Raw genomic sequence first — 18,959 nt, 5'->3', positions numbered from 1 at the left:
GTGCCGAGCTCTCCCACCAGGAGCTCAGAATCAGCACTAAGCAAGACCCTTTCCAAAAGCACCACGTTCTGCACCCTTGGACACGGTTCCCTAGGGCCCTCCTCCGCAGGTGCTTTGTAGGACGCCGGGCAGCCAGCGCCTGCAGTTCTGTCGGCCGGGTGGCAGAGGGCTGTGCTGTGCTGCTGAAGGCTGCGAACACGAGCCCTACTGCCAGCGAGCACAGCCAGCCTTCGCACCAGCAGCTAGTGCAGGGCTGAGCTGGTGGTCTTTGGGGTTTTTTCCTTCGTAGACACTAAGGTGACAATCCCAGCGTGCTACTATAGCATAGAGGGGATTCTCCCGTACCTTGCAAAGAGAGCGATAGATGTGAATTTGAGTGGTTGGTGACTAACCCAGCAACACCGGACGAGTTTCTGAAGATACTGCCTGTCTCCCAGCCAACTGTGGGACAGCGCTGACGGCCTGCCATCTTGCCTGGCTCCACTGAGGTTTTGAAACACAATATTCCCTTCCCCGCCTGCCACTCTACCCGCTGTCAGGCTCCATTAGGCGTAACGAGATCCAGACAGATTCAAGATTAAGCAACTTTTTTATAAAATCCAATTGAGGACTTTCTTACCTTGAGGGTGCAGCAGATATTACATTAACCAGATTGTGCACACTTTCCATGCAAGAACTAAAGGCAAATATATATATATATATGCACAGTGATTTAATTCTCTTCGGAAATAAGCTGAGGCTTCCTAGATTCCTCCCACCACCGACATGATCAAGCTCGGCTAATTGAGACCGTTGTGGGGAAAGGGTGTTCCTTAGCGAGGCCTTATTTTCCAGAAGCAATCTGTGAGCACTGCTGTCTAGCATAGGAAGTCCGTGCAGATTAAGACAGTGATAGTCACGTGGAGAGAGGGGAGCCAGGTTTAAAAAGCTCCTTAGTGCATAGGCTACAGCTTCAGCTCCCAGCGAGGCTGCAGTCCCGGAGCGGTGGAAGAAGGAATCCCCCTCCAGTCACCTGCCCCTGCCCGTAGGTGCCAGGGAATGGGACAGAAACACCCCCAGTGCTACCTGGTGAGTCCCCCGGGAAGGTGGCTTTGGGGCTCGGGGCAGGGAGAGGGGCTCTCCCGGGACCAGGCACAGTGCCCATCCTTGGTTTGCCATGCGAGCTCACTGAAAGGCAGGGGAGCGCAGGCACGCTCAAGGACACCACGTGCACCTGGAAATGGTGTGTTTGTGTGTGCATTTAGGGGAGGTGACTGAGGGGTGCTGCGAGGAGCAGGCAGCAGTGCATGGGGGTAGAAACATGGGCACAGGCAAACCCCGGGTGTTCACAGAGCACCGTGCAATGACAGTGCGCAGAAGTATTTGCAGCATGCACGGCCTGAAGTGTCAAAGGGATACAGAAAATGGCTTTCCGTGGTGTATTTGGAGACGCATGAAACCGTGGAATGACGGAAGGAGAGCAGAAGCCACGTGTTCTGAGCATGCAATTGCTCTGAAACAGTCTAGACGCTGCTCAGATGGTTTTTCCAGACAAGGGCTTTGGGAACCAAGTTGCAGCTGAGGAGCATGAGAAACCCAGTAACGCCAAGAGTTTGTTGTGAAGGCAGAAAATCCCCAAATTATCAATAGCTGTCTCAGTAGCACCTTCACAGTCTGTGCTCTGGAGAGGAGGGGAAGGTGCTGATTTAGGAGCTTAAGTCTCAGCTGAGACTCTTCTTCACACTGCAAATCTGCAGGGGAACAGGGGATTCCTTGCAAACTCTGACTAGCACCTTTGCACCCGTTAGGGTTATAACAGCAGAGTTTCAGTCCCAGCAGAGCGAGATCATCAGGCTGTTAAGGGACTTTTCTGCAAGCTGACCTGTTCTCCCTGATGCCGGGCAGAAGAGAAGCTATTTGGCACCGCTGGTGGGGAGCTGCCTGGTTCTGCCTTCTGTGCTCAAACTGCATTGCTTAGCGAGCAGCCAAGGGACAGTTTCTGCTCACAGCTGTAACAGGAGGGGCCCCGAAAGCCTCCTTCTGCAGCTGTATTTAGCCAGCTTTTGGCACCAGGCACTGTTGATCTGCTAGCTAATTATTTGCTCATTTTACACCTAAAAGACCCGGGTCCCATTTGGAACAGCAGTAAATACTTAACGCCCTGCAGATACCACAACCTGACAGCTGAACGCTACCAGCCCGCTGCTTTCCAGGAAAGAAAGAAAAGAAAAAGAAAGCAAGCGCCGGGCATCCACCAGCTCTGGCGCGGGACGCCCAGCAGCGTCCGGCCCCTCCAGCCCCTCCGGGTTGCGACCCCCAAAGCCAAATTGTAGCGTTTAACCCGAGGCAGGCAGGGGAGCGCAGGCTCCCTCCCGGAGCGGAGCAGGAAGGGGAGGATGAGGCAGAGCCGGGCGGCACCTGCCGGGGCTGCGCCTTGCACGGCACGGGCAGGCAGCGCTCCGAGCGCCCCGAGGGCTCCGGCAGGATGAGTGCCGGCGGGGACAGGGACAGGGATAGGGATGGGGACGGGGCCAGCAGCAGGACACGGCCAGAGGCAGGACAGGAGCGCAGTGAGCCCGGGCAGAGCCGCCCCAGGTGCGCCGCTCCCCGCGGCGGAAGGGCGCGGGCACCGCCGCTCCCCGGGGGCTCCCCGGTTCCCCCCCTTCTCCCCCGCCCCGGTCCCCCCCTTCTCCCCCGCCCCATTTGCACGGCCCCTTATTATTCCGGCTCTGCCGCCGGCCGGGCCTCGCTCCTGCCTCTCTGCAAGCGCGGAGCCGCCTCCAGCGGGCTGAGCTCTCCCCCCCCTCCTTCCTTTTTTTTTTTTTTTTTTTTTTTTCCCCCCCCGATCCTCCTCTCCGTGCCCGTTCCAGGCGAGGATGAACAAACAGAGCCAGCCCGAGCGCAAAGTGTCGGTGGTGGCCCCCTTGGCGGAGCGGCCGGGGCCGCGGAAGGACGTGGAGCTGCTGCTGGTGAAGGAGCACAACGGGGTGCAGTACACGGCCAGCACCATCCTGCCCGCCGCCCCCCGCTACGGCGGCCCCGAGCGGGAGACGTGGGGCAAGAAGATCGATTTCCTCCTCTCCGTCATCGGCTTCGCCGTGGACCTGGCCAACGTCTGGAGGTTCCCCTACCTCTGCTACAAAAATGGAGGGGGTAAGCCGCCCGCCGCGCCCCGACCCCAAAAGCCGCAGCCCCCCTGCCCCAGCCCCAGCCCCAGCCCAGCGCCGGGCGGGTCGGGGGCTTCGCCTTCCCCTCCCTGTCCGCTCCACGGGGCTTTTCGGTGGCAAAGTGCGGTGTAGGAAAGAAAAAAAAAAAAAAAAAAAAGAAAAGAAAAAGACAAAAAAAACTTGAGCGGTGTAAACCAGCATCTAGAAAAGTTAGCGCCGGGCTAGGGAAAGGTGGCTCTGCGGTGATTGCAATGGGGGATTGGGATGAGCGCACTTCGGGGGCTCTTTCCCCTCCTTTGGGTAGGCAGGGGACTTGTTGCCGACAAAGCCTCACCCCCTGCACGCCTGGGCACCGCCGGCCACAAAAAAAAGCTGGCCCCGGGTACCCAGAATTAGCCCAGCTCGGGGCCCTGCGCTCCTGCAGCCCCTCAGCCCCTGCAGGCAGGGCCCCGGGGAAGGGCAGGTGCCAGGAGCAGGGGTGGGCAGGAGCCCCCCAGAGCCCCCCAAAACGGAGAGCCCCCGGTGAGCCCTGCGTGGTGCGGATAGAAGCTGCCGGGGGTCGAGCGGGTGCTGTAGGGTGGCCGGGTAGGGCTTGAGAGCGTGGTTGCCTGGTGATAAAGGCTGAGGGTTCATGCTTGTAGCATGGGAGACTTGCTGCCCAGGGAGAGAGGAGGGTGGGATGGGAAAATCCCTGGCAAGCAGGGTTACGCCGGTCCTCAACTTAACGGGGTGCGAGACGGGGCTGGTGCTGCAGCACTCGGGCTGAGCTGGGACCTCCAAACTTCTGAGGAGGGGCAGAAAATCTCTGCTCACCACCCAGAGAGGCTGCAGGCGGTCAGTACCGACACACAAACCCTCTCCTTAGTTCATTATGTCCAAAAATAATTCCGGCAGCTCACGGTGCAGCAGCACAACGCAGCATGAAGCCGGCAGGCTTCCCTGTCAAGCACAGGTGGAGCAGGAGCATCCCTCACACAGCTCCATGCACACACACCCCTCTGAGCTCCCTCTTGCAAAGTTTAGGGACACGGATATGGTGCCTATATAGAAGTGACGCTCACGGTGCTCAGACTTTATATCATTCTGGGTCACTTTTAATCACAGTCCTAGCCTGCTTCCTTTGTAATCTGCTGCTAGCTCAGGCACAGGAGGTGACAGTCTGCATTTTGTCCATGCATTATACCAGTTCAGCTACAGAAACTGGGATATCCATATCCACTCGCCTCTTTAATCTCAACACTTCCGAAGGGAGGTGGATAGCAAGCCACCTACTTCACACCTGCAAGAGGCACCTTTCACCTTTGCACCCATTCTTCCATACTGTCAAAGGGAAATCAGGCCCTTTACTAGCAAAGGTAGAGGGGCCCTGTGCTATCAAAGTCTACACAATGACCGAGAACTGGTTATTGGTGCAGATTATAAACGCTTTCATTTAATCTGTTCGTCAACAGAGAACAAACAGCAGCAGGAAGCATCACAATCAGTACCTAGGATGTCATTCTTGAGCACACAGATAACGTAACAACACCCTTTGCTAGCACTTAAGAAGACTTTTTTCAGTATAAAATAAAAGGTGGGATAACCCTGATGGTCACAAGTCAGCAGCAACAAATGAGGTCAGGAAGACAGAATGAAGACACATTAGCTATGGCTATTTAAGGACAAACTAACTTTTACAGTTAGCTTGTGTTTGGCTTAATGAAGTTTAATCATATTGAGATTGTTTTTTCCTTTTCCTATCTGTTTGATAGACCATGGCCACCACCACCTCAGTATTTAATTAGGACAATTTCCAGGCCAGACCGTGAGCTGAGAAGTAGGGAATGCAGATACAGGCAGGGTCACTGACTCCCTTCTCTCTTTACAAGACTTGTCTCTATGCTACCTTGAACGTCTCCCATCCACTGCCTCCATGCTGTAGGTATATATCAATTTCATTTAGCAGAAACTCCTGTAGGAGATTCAGCCTTTAAAAGTGCTTTACTACATGCCATAAAAACAAAGGCACTACCAGACATGGAGAAAATTTAGTTACATCGTCTTAGTACTTTTGTTAGTAAACTTTGCCAACTCAAGCTAGTCGAGGATGGGGTACGAACTTGTGTGTCTTCGACAGATTGACACAAAAAAGGCAGTGAAAAGGAAGCATCTTGTGATGCCACAAGTTCTAAACCACAAAGATATTTTAACACTTTTGTTTTCAGCATAGCTGGTGCTATCTAGTAAAAAAAAAAAAAAAAAAAAAAAAAAAAAAAGAAAGTGTTATCCTTCCAAAATCTACACCCACCGAGGTTCTACAACTGCTTTTAAATATTAAATACGAGTGTTTAAGGACACTGAAGTGGTAGAAAAGGGCATCTCCCTCTACATCTGAAAAAAGTGACATGTGGACTGCTATGTTCCTAAGACCAGCTATGATTAATTAGGGATGCCAGCAGACACACACACACTAAGGGCCTTTCTATGCTTGTAAAAATAGGTGGTTCTCAATCAAGCGTGAGAACTTGCAGGACCTCAGAAGGAAGGTATAAATACACACTGCATTCCCTCAAAGTTGAATTTTACAAGGAGATAGACGCATATACACACCCACGTCTTACTAGCCAAATCCTCGAGTTTCTTTCTTTGGTAAACTCCAGGGAAGTTTCCTTACTAAAAACTAGAGACAGAGGCTTTTGTGTTAGATCCTGAAGTCCCACACAAACAAAACTCCCATTAGTTCACTGAGTTTTACTGACACAAGGCATACACTGCCCAGTGATACCTTTATAGACATTTTTATGGTATATAACTTCAGAGACAACGCTGGTTATGGTTAAAAATATATAAATATGTATTTGTATTTTAACAAAAACAACTGTTTGTGGCTCCCAGTAACAAAAAGCTAGAGAGTAGGAAGCATCCAGCAGCAGTAATCGCTGAATGAATAGCCAGAAACATCTGTGTTTTGGGAGTTGCCTGCTGGGACACCCCAATGGGACTTGTGCACAAAGATAGATGGCAGAATGTAACCCTTCTGTGAATGACTGGGATTTTTGGAAACAGTCTGCAGCTATTAAGAAAAATAATCCCAAATCTTAAGTAAGATTTAAGAAGCTAGAGTGTTTATCCTTTGTATCAGCTACCTCCTTCCATAGGAGTTGCCTGCCTTACCGGGGCAGGCACAGATCCAGTGGCTGTACTGTAACATGAAGCCACAGGAAACTTCCAGGACAGTTTTGTATGAACCAACTGGACGAGACCTTGCCCTCACGGACTACTTGGAAGCAGGATATGTCCACTGTGTATCCTGAGAGACCTTATAAAATGACAGGGAGGCTCCGTACAGGAGGTGAATTTCTGCAAGCTCTCATTAAGCAGATAAGGGGATACTCCAGAAAGGGGGGAGAGTCTCAAACATTGCCTTGTCAGTTTGGCAGATGACCAAACACCACATCTGACACATATTCCGGCACCCCTCACAAGACAAAGGAAAAGCACCCTTTGTGGCAGATCAAGGACTTGTTGTGCAGTCCAGTCCTGAGAGTTCAGAGCAGCAGGGCATGTCGCTGGAGAAATCAGCAGCCACGGCTGTTTCTGCTGCCTGTTCTCACAAGTGCTCTTCCCTCATTATAAGTCATTTCTGGCAACAGCCCCTTTGCGGTTTGTGTGGTTTTTGTTGGTTTCAGTAACAACAACAAAAAAAAGATTCCCTAGCTCTATGAATCTGTTTGTAAGTGGACAACATAAATGCACTCAAGACAACTCCTTTATAGCATGTCCAACCTCATGAGTGTTCCCCTGATCAGTATGAGGCGATGCTGAAGCACAGAAGAAGAGCATTAAAATTAGACTCGCGGCAGTTTAGGGAAAGATTTATCTCGGTAATTTGGATTACATCTAAAACGGTACTGATGCCAAGTGAAGTTGAGTAATGCCTGGTATGATTAACTGATGTGCTCCCTGTGGGGGAGGATGATGCTCAGCCTTAGGTAACCACGCTATTGTCGATTCCGTACCAGATACTCTTAGCATTAACATTCTTCATTTTCCTTCATGGTCATAACAAAAAATAATATTTCCCACTGAAATTTAGGGAAAAAGAATTTACCAACATAAAATAGTCCTTTTTGTGAGCCAAAGTATTTGCAGTCATGTTCAGACTACTCATTAGGAAGCATGTAATTGTCGGATTAGTCACCAGAGACTTATTGTATCATAAGAATCAGATTAAGCTTTTCATGAATTTACAAACAGCTGCAGATAAATATTTTAACAGTTCTCTAGCTGTCATAATATACACTTTTAATCTCCTCTGAGATGTTATTTTCTTAAACGTTTTTAGACCACATTATTTCTAGGAGAAATCGTTTGCTTCAAAGAACAGCTCACCAGCAATCAATGCACTTCAGAAGAGAGGTATCTTACAACTTATCCTAACGCTCTGTTGCTTATCCATACTTCCACAAGCTCTAGTGCGGGACTTAGCAATCCACAAGCACAGGTAGCACAGACAGCATACAACCAAATCCAAATATCCCCTACTGTACAGATTTTATATGTATATATAAATAAGTATGGCTAGTGCACCATTTGACCAAAAGCAAGATCTGATGCTGACCTGCAGCACCTTGCTTTTCAACCAGGCTCTGCTCCCTGCCTTACACCAAGTGTCTGCCAGTAAATTTAATCACTAATTTGAGAAAGAATGCAATCTGGCACTTTACCTTTCAAAGGTGGTTGACCTTTGCCTTGTAATACCACTGTTTACATTACAAAATAGCATTGATGATGGTAATAAGTGAACTTTGAAGCAATCTCACAGCAAGGACTATGCCAAGAGTATGAGTCATTAATCAATCAAAGCATCGATGCAAATTGAGCGATTCTGGTTTCCTAATTCGGGTTTTCAATTCCCATTATCGCATCGAACCAGGGACCTCAGACAGGTCTTGAACTATTACACTGACCCCCATGCCATGGCTAAGAGCTTTGTGCTGCAGGGCTTCGTGTGACATTTGGGACAAACTCTGCTGTGCCATGTGACAGTCCCTTCCTCCCACATTCAGTGGCCAGCTCACAGTTGCTCTCTCCTTTTCGCACAACTTCATCACTCCTCTTTCTTCCCCATGACAATCATTTCTCAGCTGGTACATACAGAGCATGGCTTCAGTGAGGCTCACCAGCGCCATAGCTCACATGCCAGCAGCTTCTCTGAAATTCCCTCTTCTCCCTCACTTGTCCATCAGGCTTGCTGGCTCTACAAAATAATTCTTCAAAACTGTAATTTCCCCAGGGCTACAAGCTACTGTATTTTACACCTACTGCATATGAAGCATCATGAACACTTGACAAGGAAAAACTGAGTATTTCTTACCCACATCTTTTATCAATTCTAAAATTGTGGTTTCTGGCTCTGGGGTAAGATACCGTGAACCAGCGTACAATTGGTGCACTGTATGCACCCCCAGCTAAATACCTGGCTTAACAGGAGTTCTCTGTCCCTGAGCAATTCTAACAACCCTTAGCTTGACAATTTTACAAAGGTTCTAGAGCAGGTTGCTTGTATTTAGCTTGAGGTCAGACCACATGAGGACCATCCTGTGGTTAGTGCAGGGCAAGCGTTCAGAACTGACCTAAGAGATGCTCTGATCAAACTGGTGTTCCAGCTTCGCTCCTCCTTCTGACCAAGCCGATACAAGAAGCTGGTGTGACCCAAATGAGCTGGTTTTCTGACAAAAGCAAAGCCTTTTTCTCACCACGAGGAATGAACACACTTTGATTACCCCTCAGAACTATTTTACTCTGAACTAAGAGGAAGAAAAGGCATCAAGTAGCAAACTGCTATCTTAGTCCAGTTGTTTGGGAATCTAAAATCTGCTTAGGGTTTTTTCTTCCCCTCCATTTCTGGTGCCCTTCTCAATTATGCTAAGCAGCTGAAGTTGTGAAATACCCCTGGAAAGCCATTCTGCCAGGACAGGTATCCTTCCAAAACAAGTTCTCTAAGTCACGTTAGCAAGCTTTCAATGTTCCTATTAACAGATCCACGAGTTTCTTATAGTTTGCCCAGGGATACTCAATCAAGCTGAGACAGCAGGCATCCAAGCTTCATCTGTTCCTAGGCTGTTTCTCACTGACATCTTTTTAAGCTCCTTACTGACTTCACTAGAAGCAAAGGAAAACAGCAAGGCCATATCAGGAGAGCAGCAGCCAACAGCCCGTCTTTACCAAAGAACCCAAAATGTCACCTGTTCGGTGAAAATGTGAATGCAGCTACAGCAGCCTAAAGAGAGTTATTTCAAGGCAGATTACTTTCCTTTCCAGACTTAAGTATGAAATATGCAACAGGATGCTAACAGAACTACTTACACGTAAGATGAGAGGGAACATACAGTTTTAGCAAGTGTTTAGATATGCTACGAGGGAAATTATGATTAAAATCAGTCCACAAATTACTGAACCTCTTGCTGTGAATTGAAATGGAAACAAATAGTTTAGGGAAATCGGAGCAGTTCTGAGCACCAACATCAAATAGCCCATGCCTGCAGTTCTGCTGTGTGTAGGGGGAGTCTCTTCAGCTGTGCTCAGCTCTGAAGCCTTTGTCCCAGGTTCACCAACCGATTAAAGTTAACTGTAGGGTGCGTCTCTATTACATTTGTACTGTGAGCTCCATAGCATTTAAATATTACAATTACTAGATGACATTGTACCTAATTGCTCTCAGCGATGTTATAAAATAATAAAGCACCACTCTATACTTAGAGATATATTTATATTAACATACTGTAATTCAGGAGGCAGGAGACAAGTTTAAATGGAGTCTTGTTGTAAGGCAGCTCCAGATCTTTTAGTCCTACCTCACTCTTTGTATTTCCCAGCTTCACTGTACGTATCCATCATACAGAATATACAGAACCGTGGTACTGGGCTTCAGGGAATCTCACACTGACAAACAGCTGTTGTGATTAATTTGCAGCTAACTCTTGTCTTCTCAACTTGAAATGTGACAAGAAATTTTTATTATTATTATTGAAGTTGAAATAAGTTCATTCACAACAACTCCCCCGCCTCAATCCAGTTTCAGTGAAGATGATGTAAAGTTTCTGGGATAATCACACATACTGTAAACCTTCGGTTTCCCTTTCCCAGGACGTTTGGAGGCAAAGCATCCATGTCAGCAGCTTTACGCATATCTTGACAACCAATTATTCCCTCCTCCAACTCCTTAATCTTCCCCTTTGCTGCCTCTGAGTTGTCTTGGACATGGCACGGCAGGAGTTCATCCTAATTGCGTACATCTTGTGCACTGGTGCCCAGCTGAGAATAGTTTCCTATGAAAGGCTCTCCTGCCACTCAAAACTCTACTTCCTAAAGATGGACATCTGGGTCTGTTGGGAAACTAGCACCAAAAGTGCCCAGCCCAGCCCAGTTTTCGTGGAAGTCCTAGAGAGAGAACTGTTGTATAATTCAGCATCTCAGCTTCTGTAGGGATTCACCATACTTTGTTTAAGCCTTGCTGATTTTGAAACTTTTATTTCATAAAGGTGGGGAAAGGGGATAGTTGGAAAGGAAAGGAAACAGTTAAGGTCCTTGCACTGTGACATGTTCTTCATGATGACCATAGGAAAAACAAAACTCTAAATTACTTCTCAAGGGTATCCTTTGTTTTACTCTCACTCCTCCTTCTCCTTTCCCCTATTCTGTATTTAAACAAGTTTTGCAATCTCCCTCTAAAGCATGACAAAGGTGACAGCACTGACTCCGAGTTGGGAACTAGGATCTCCCATTCAAAACCAGAAACTGTCAGCAGGGACTCCTGGCTACACCAGCCACACATTTCTTTGCACCCATATTCATCCACAGCACACTCCCAAGTTTCCAGCACAGAACTCCGTGATAACCCGTTAATAAACACAACTCAGACAGGAGCGGGCAGGCAGTTGTCTCTTGCCAGTCCATAAATGCTTTCTGTGACTAGTGTCCTGACTGCTGGTACGCAGTAAAACAAGCTGCCCTTATTATACAGGAACACTTTTTATAGAAGATTGTAATTTTTCCAGTGCTCCTGCCCTTTAAGGCTTTATGAGCACCATCACTCACTTCCAAAGGCACAATTAAGTGCAGAAGCTGGGCTATTAATGTAGACATTAACTGGCTGCTATTATCTGACTATCTCTATTGTTTAAGAATACATGCTAATTTAAGCATCCAAAACAGGATCCAGTGCTATCAGACTGGTGCTGCCAGACTACGCAAATATGGAGCCTTTCTTGGTTTGTTTGGCTATGAAGTGCTTCCCTAGAACACGCGCCTCACACTGGCCTGGCAAACAGCAGCAGAGGAGCAGGGCTTGGTCCCACCCCACCGAAGTACACAGGAGTTGTGATTCCAGCAGCAGCATATTGCTCTTTCACAGTTTTATTTCAGAGCTGGAGAAAAAAACGTGTGATTTCCAAGCACTGCAGTTAGTGACAGAGCGAGCAAAAAGCCACGTCTTGCTACAGCACTCATGCTAGTTGGAGAACCAGCTTTTGTGGAAGGATCAGGGCCGGGCTGTTGCATGGCATCTGCCTCTGCTGAAGGCTGCAGAAGGGTGGGAAGCGAGCAGCGGGTTTCTGGCCGCGGGCAGCAGGCAGGAGGACAGGCTGCCTGCCTGCCTCGCTGACCGTACAAACAAGCTGTTACCAAGGGCCCAGCATATGCACTGAAATACGCAGCCGAGTGCTGGGTATCTTATTTTGGGCTATTTATAATTTATTCTGCACCTTCTGAACTATGCATACTAAGTAGCACTCCTCACCGATTTAACTTTTGTTTCTCCTTCTCCCTTTCTCTCCTCTGTAATCCAACTCCTCTTGCAATGCCTGTCCTTAAGTACACCAGAGATGTCAGCCCGTTAAGATCTGCATTTCTTGAGGGAACTACCATACTGATGTCAAATTCCAGTTTAATTTTAAAAAGAGAGAGAGAGAAAGAGAGAGAAGCTGGACTTTTTCTGGCTGGACTTTTTCACTTTGCGTAGCACAATGACACAAACTTTCTTCAGACCACAAGGTGGAGCAGTAGACCCTTACAGACCTTAGTAGATCCAAACCTGCCAATTCACCTGAAGGCAACCTACTGCATTTGTAGGAAGGAAAATGACCGGAGGACCTAACACGGTGCTTTGTGACTTTCAGATACAGAGCTGCCCAGTACCAGCAACGATCACTCCAAGCAGATCCTTCTTGGATGTCCTGATCCATTTCATTTAGCACGCAGTTAATAGGAGTGGCTTTTAGTGATGCCTGATGCACACCCAGGGGTTGCCCTGTCAGCACAGCCACGGAGATGGCAAGGAGAGTCCAAGGAGCAAGGAGAGAAATGAATGCAACATTAAAACAGAGATACTATCCATTCCCTCCCAGGAATGCTACAGGAGAAAACAATCTCTCCAAGTTTAGGGGGCTGTTTGTTCTTTGCAGTACCCCCACACGATTTAGCTTTGTAAAACCACCAGGCTCCACACAGGCTGTCACTGCAGTAAGAGCTGGTTTGGGTTTTCTGTTCTAGTATTAATGTAACACGCCTGCCAGCAGGTCTCAGTGCCTTGCCTTCTTGGTAGAAGTATTTCAATAGCAGTAACAGAAAGCACAGAAAAGTGTATTGGAATAACTATGATATTACAAAGTTTAAGGCCAAGCGTTAAAAAACACTTATCAAAACATCAAGATCACAGGTCAGGACTACTCAAACAGCTGCTATCAGGATGCAGGACTGTCTGTCCACTGATAACCAACGAGGCTGATGCTAGAGAAAGCTCAGAAGTTTGTGCCCCCGGCCAAGGAGCCATTCTATACACACATGGGCATCCTATTTACTGGGTTTATCACAACACTGAGGACTAGCTCATGCTGGGGAGTGCTTTTGTCTCCTCTCTAAAGAGAAATGCAGATGTGTCAATGAGATCATGAGGCAGGTGTTGGCGAGACCAGAGACACTCCAGGATTTTGTTTTGGGGAAGAGTTTGATCATTTGCTCCTTTTCTGCAGTTTGTTTCTCATTTACGTATAGTTCCCCAGCCTTAGTTAAAATCAATAGATTTGTAAACCACAAGGGAGAAATCCTGACCCAGCTGAAGTCAATGGGTGGTTTTTTTCCATTGACGTCACCAGAGCCAGGATTTCAACCCAAATAACAGACGTCTCTCTCTTAAGGACTCCTAAGTAGACAGAATTTCCAGACTAAGAATTATGTGAGAAGAAAAACAGCGGAAAGCAATAAAAAACTATTCCAACTAAACTGATACAGGAGACTTCCACTGACCAGTAGCCGATCTGCGCTCAGTGCAGCAGTACAGCACTTCAGCAGGCATGCAGAACGTCAGGGCTTCCATAGATGATGGTCATTAACACACACAGCAAATTTACTCTGAGACTGAGACTGTGACCTCGGCATTCTCCTGCACAGTGCTCCAGCAGTAAAAATGCACTATTTTAAGAAGTGCTTTTTACTCACAGTTTCATAGAGACAAATGATTAGGCAGGAATCTTTTTCTAGCTCTTGCAGCTGAGAAGAAGAGCTGGGAAAACACAAAGCAAGCATGAGACTCTGATAGACAGAAGGCAAACAAAAGGACTGGACTAGAAGATCTTACATTTTAAGATACTTTGACCTGTTCTGTAGCCTAATGCATGGTTTGGGAATTTTTTGATTACCAGCTGTAGGAATAGAACTGGCATTGGTTACTCTCTCCCTCTGCTCTTCCCTAAAACAAAGTGACAGAAAAGTGTCCAGGCTATCTTTAAATTGCAGCGTGACCCTTCACTGGTGCATATAGAAGCTGCTGACAAAATCCCTGTCTCTAACTCAAAATTAAGATATTTGGACATCTTCAAGATCACCAAGTTTCCCTCCTAAATTCTGTTTTACAATCGTGGGGTATTACGTGCTCAAAAGCTGTTTAGAAACATGAAAAAAAATAGAGCTGTGATCCATCCAAACCACCAAACTCTGCCACACTGATCTCTCATGAGGTCTGTGTAACCGGTGAACAAGATTGTCCCCCAGCCTGCAGTGACAAAACAAGAAGGATTTTGCTTCAAACTGTTCCTAAGCCTCTGCTTCACCTGGGCAGCGAGCTGTGATGGGTCTCAAGGTCAGGCTCGCCCTCTCCCCCAGCATTTCAGCCAGGCCCACACAGGACGGTAGTGTTGGAGTGCCCACTGCACTGCTTGGCCTGAGGGGGAAACTTACTTTGCTGCTTGGTCCTATGTCAGGAATATAGGCCCTTAAATGAGAACCACCCTAAAGCTTACATTTCCAACTTAAATAAAAACTTTAGGATGATTGACGGCCACAGAAGAGGGAGAGTTCTGGGACAGAAAACGAAGGATGTGGCTAGCCAGTACAGCAGGACTGATGTAGCAGTGTTGTGGTTTGGTAGTGGTTCCCTTTCAGAGCAAGGGAACATCTAGGGAAGCAGTTCCTACCATCCTCCTGTTGCAGTGATGTTACTGAAAAGCTTTGCTTTGTGCCCGCAGTGCCCAGATTCTCAGAGAGGCCGCTTGCTGGCCATGCCTTGCATCTGCAGTATTACCAGCACTGCCTGAGACCAAATGCAGTGTGCTTTTTGGTTTTTCCCCCAGATGGAGAGGTTTCCCATAAAGAATGTTGTGACACAGCTTGTGTTTGTCACTGCTTACAGCAGGTACCAAGTAACGAAACCACAGCCACTAGGGAGCCACCCTCATCTAGGCCTCCCGAAATGTTAGCGCAATCTGATAGCAACCAAAATTTTGGTAAGAGGGCAGGGGTCTTGCATTGCTCGTGGCAATTATGCAGTAGCATCCATCACTGTAATGGTAAATATACCCAAATATTCAAAGCATCACACCCCCATAAAGGTTTACAAATGGTGATGCAGCACAGAGCTTACAAACAAAGAAATATTATTTATGGCTAGACAGCACACTGCGTCATTTCAAGGCTGGCTGTGTGAAATACACAGTTTTACACTGCATACAGCATGCCTAGTAACTACGTACCAGCAAACTGTAGGTAAAATAAACACCTCCCAGTAGTGCTGACAGAAAACATAGGTGGGTTTAAATACAACACAGAGAACGACTTTGTACTGTATGGAACTGCGTTCGCCTTCTACTTTCAAGCCCTGTGTCAATATGCATTATAAATAGTTTACAGTAAGTTATTCCGCTTCCTCTAGAGGCATGAGGAAGAGCATTGATCCTGAAGGCTTTGTTTGTAATGGCTGAGAGTAAAGCTTGGATTGATTAGATTTCTTAGAGACAGGAACGCACAGCGCTGCTATACCTCTGCTTTATTGACAAGGAGAATTTAGCAGATTCTGTTATGCAAGAGTTCATAAAAGGTGAGATAGCACAGAAAGTATTAACAATAATAAAAAGTATTCTAAATAAATCTCTAATGAAGCCGAGAAGGAAAAGAGCACTTTGCTTTGGTCATTGTGCCCCAACGAATTGGATTTACAACCTCAGATTGGATTAATCACTAAGCGGTACAGCAAGTTTTAAGCGTACCTCAAGATGTTTATATTTGATTCTTCTCTAGCAGAATTTTGAAGCATTTACCTCCTGTTGATTCACACATTAATCCTCTCGAAAGCTGCCTGGCACTTGTCTAGAGCTGATTTAAGATGTCTTAAGCATTTTGTTTCACCTTGGCACAATTAGGAGTCTCATGGTGCCTAAAACAGGTACTGCATCCCCTCCAGAGGGTGCTTAACCTGGGGCTGGTTTTTATTTTGATGACTAAAGGCAACCTGCAAAAGAGAAGCAGCCTGAGAGGAACACCCCACATTTGAGGTTGTGCTATGAACCACACACTGTACTGCTACCCATGTAGAGCAAAGTACACTGAAGATACCCCATCCCACGGTGTACATCAACTACTGCTATGGCTCTAATCACCGTGGCTCTAACTAGCACACTGGAGAAGTCCTGTCACCTCCCAGCAGGCACCCAGTGCAGGTGCCATAGGCAGGAGATGAGTCTCCGTTTATACACCCCATAAAATGTACCCCAAAGCAAGCAGCTCCCACAAGGGCATTTGTTGGCTGGGTCTTGACTCCAGACTGGAAAGACCAAAGCAAGGACTAACAGCGCCTAACCGAGGGGCTGGAATCCAGCGGCTTCATCCCAGGCTCTAGAAGCAGGAGGCACATCTCAGGGATGTAATTTGGCACATGTGCAGCTCAGAAAGTGGGGAGGTAACATGGGTACAGGTGCCCACCTAACTCTTCACCCTGTCAATATGCGAACCTGCTACACCAAGAAACACCTCTAAGTAAGGAGGGAATTTTAGACAGAAAAGCAAAACAAAAAAATCCATGACATTAATTCATCAGCTTAGTTTACTCGGTCTGTTCAGACAATGAGAAGGCTGCAATGCTTGGATGCAGCACTTGCACACCTTCACAGGATGAAAACAAAGTAATGCAGGGCGTTTTAATTTCTCAGGGAAAGCACAGGTAGAATCAAATGTCATATATAAAATAGAAATATTATTTTATTTTTTTTTAACCACCAAAGGTGAAGCAATAAAAGGATCTGCCTGGTGTCTTCCAGTCAAAACTGTACGTTTCTCTGCATGAAGGTGGCTTATGTTTTTCAGGAAGTTGGATCAAAGTACCTAACAATCCCTTCCAGAACCAAAATCGGATCCGTGGATACTGAAAACATTCATTTCAGTATACAGCACACTGAAACAAAACAAACAAAAATGAACATAGAAGTTCATCAAGGAGGGAGAAAAAACCATGACTAAGCCCGTATCTGAACCAAAGTAAAACAGTAGTTGCCAAAACCTCCCTGGCACCAAGCAAGGCCTTCCCTACACTTAAAAGAGACAGCTAAAGCTGAGGAAGTATTTCCTCTCCTGCACATGACTGTATTCTGCACATTACAGAAAATTCAGCACGTTTCAAGGACAACTTGTCACATGGGGTTATGTTATTAGGGATTTTCCAGTGCAGGAATCAAGCAAAACCTGCTGATCTTGACCTATAAACTCACAGCAAATAGCTTCTGATGTCTTCAGTCAAAAATACTCTTAGCCAAGGATGTTCTGCTACTGATAAATCAGAGTACATTTTGACAAACACTTTGATTTTCTACATCTCGAGTACAGCCTACACCTTACAAGGGTGGTTTTGTTGATATGATTCAGTTGCAGGTGAATATATCCTTGTGTCACACCTAATAACTGCAAAGTTAGGAAAAACTGCCAGCAGTGGAAAGCCAGTAAAATGACAGATAATTTGTCTCTTGATTTAGCACCTCTTAAGCTTCTAGTCATGTCTGTTACGAAGTAGTGTCCCTCTCCAGCTGGGCATCTGCAGGCTGACCCAGCAGCTCCCCTGACCGGCACCATCTGCCCAGCCTGGGAACAAAACCCCCATGTTTGCACCTCCTGCAGTCACACTCCTGGCAGATGGCAATGGCCAAATCCTCTTCCCAAGCCAGCAGCAGTGAAGGTCAGCAGCAGAAATCCCCTCCCAGAGCCACCCTGGACCAGCCTGACTTGCACTGTCCCAGCCCCATCTTGTTTCTTTATTGATTCTTTCGCTCCCCATCCAAGAGCACAGGCCAGGGGTGTGTTCTTATACATCCCTGTGATTATCTTTGAACTACACCCTGTTGTAAATGTGATCATTTCATTAATTTATGTAAATAGGACCTTAGCCAAGGTCTTGGGTGTAATTTATGAATGAATCATGCTGCTCTGAGTGGCTGGGTATATTTAACTCTCATTAATTTGTTCAAAATAGCTACTAATGGGTTTCTTGAGCTCATTACTCTTGTAACAGAAGCCAAAGAGATGACTGGGTTTGCATGGAATAGTGCGGGTAACCCTTTCTGTTACATCCCAGTGACCAGCTTATAAATAGACTGCACTTCAAGTTGCTTCAAGTGTTTTCAAGGCAGCAGCAGGTTAACAGCTCAAGACAAAAATAAATAAATAAATAAAAGAAGGCTTCAGTTGACATCAGCCCGTGAACAGCATTGAACCATTTCTGGAAACTATTTGTTTTCGTTTTCTTTGAGTGAAAGGAACACTATTAAAATTGGAATTATGGAAAAACTGAAGGGTCTGAGCCCAAACAGAGCAGGAATATAAATAAGATCAGATCTAGCAATGGTTTTTGTTAGAGGGAGTAGCTAAATATAAGGGCTTCAACAGAAACATGCCACTCACCATGGTATAGCTCCACTGGTTTTATGGTGCAGAAATACTTCCCATAAAAATGTTGCATACTTGAAGATTTTATATGTGCAAAGTGCTGCTGAAGTTTTTATAGCATGCCATGCGATCTGTTTTGCAGAAAATTGTTATTTTTGACTACTATCATCTACCACTGGCAGGGCTCAACATCATCATACAGCTGCTGTTAAAATCATATTCTTGGCTTTGACACAGGGGTTACGTCATGCTCCTCCGCATCTCTGGCTTCTCTCTGTTGTGCTGTGCAAACCCTTTTTGCTTTTACTCCGGTCAGTAAACACTTGGGTCTGCCTGCCCACCCCCGGGAAGAAAGGGGCAGGCAGCAGCAGCCCCCGCCAGGGCTCAGACTTCAGCTGCGACAAATCCCAGCCTGCTGCACGCTGACCTCCCCCGGGGTGCTCTCTGCGGCTGTGCTAGCCAGCTGGCAACTGGTCCCAAGACCCAGAAGTAATGTTTGTGTGCTCAGAAATGCCTACAGTTACCTTGTTTTTCCATCTCTGGTGGTCTTGTACAACCTAGATTTCGAGATCTCTGCACTGGGGACTTCCTATTTTATTCACAAGAGGCTGCACGGATTAGCTGCCACCCACC

At 46.8% G+C, this 18,959-nt stretch overlaps 1 protein-coding gene across 1 annotated transcript in view; it reads left to right on the top strand.

Annotated features, from left to right (window-relative positions):
* Window positions 1–2,836: 2,836 nt before the first annotated feature.
* Window positions 2,837–18,959, top strand: part of SLC6A2 (solute carrier family 6 member 2) — a 65,497-nt gene continuing 49,374 nt past the window's right edge. Inside the window, exon 1 of the mRNA XM_084294792.1 lies at window positions 2,837–3,132. Coding sequence (XP_084150918.1) covers window positions 2,856–3,132 — 277 coding nt within the window. The 5' untranslated portion in view covers window positions 2,837–2,855. The remainder of the gene's footprint in view (window positions 3,133–18,959) is intronic.

Source organism: Netta rufina (assembly GCF_964035555.1).
Source record: "Netta rufina genome assembly, chromosome: 13".
Lineage (NCBI taxonomy): Eukaryota > Metazoa > Chordata > Aves > Anseriformes > Anatidae > Netta > Netta rufina.
Note: the sequence above shows the minus strand (reverse complement) of the source record. Positions and strands in the feature narration are given on the sequence as shown.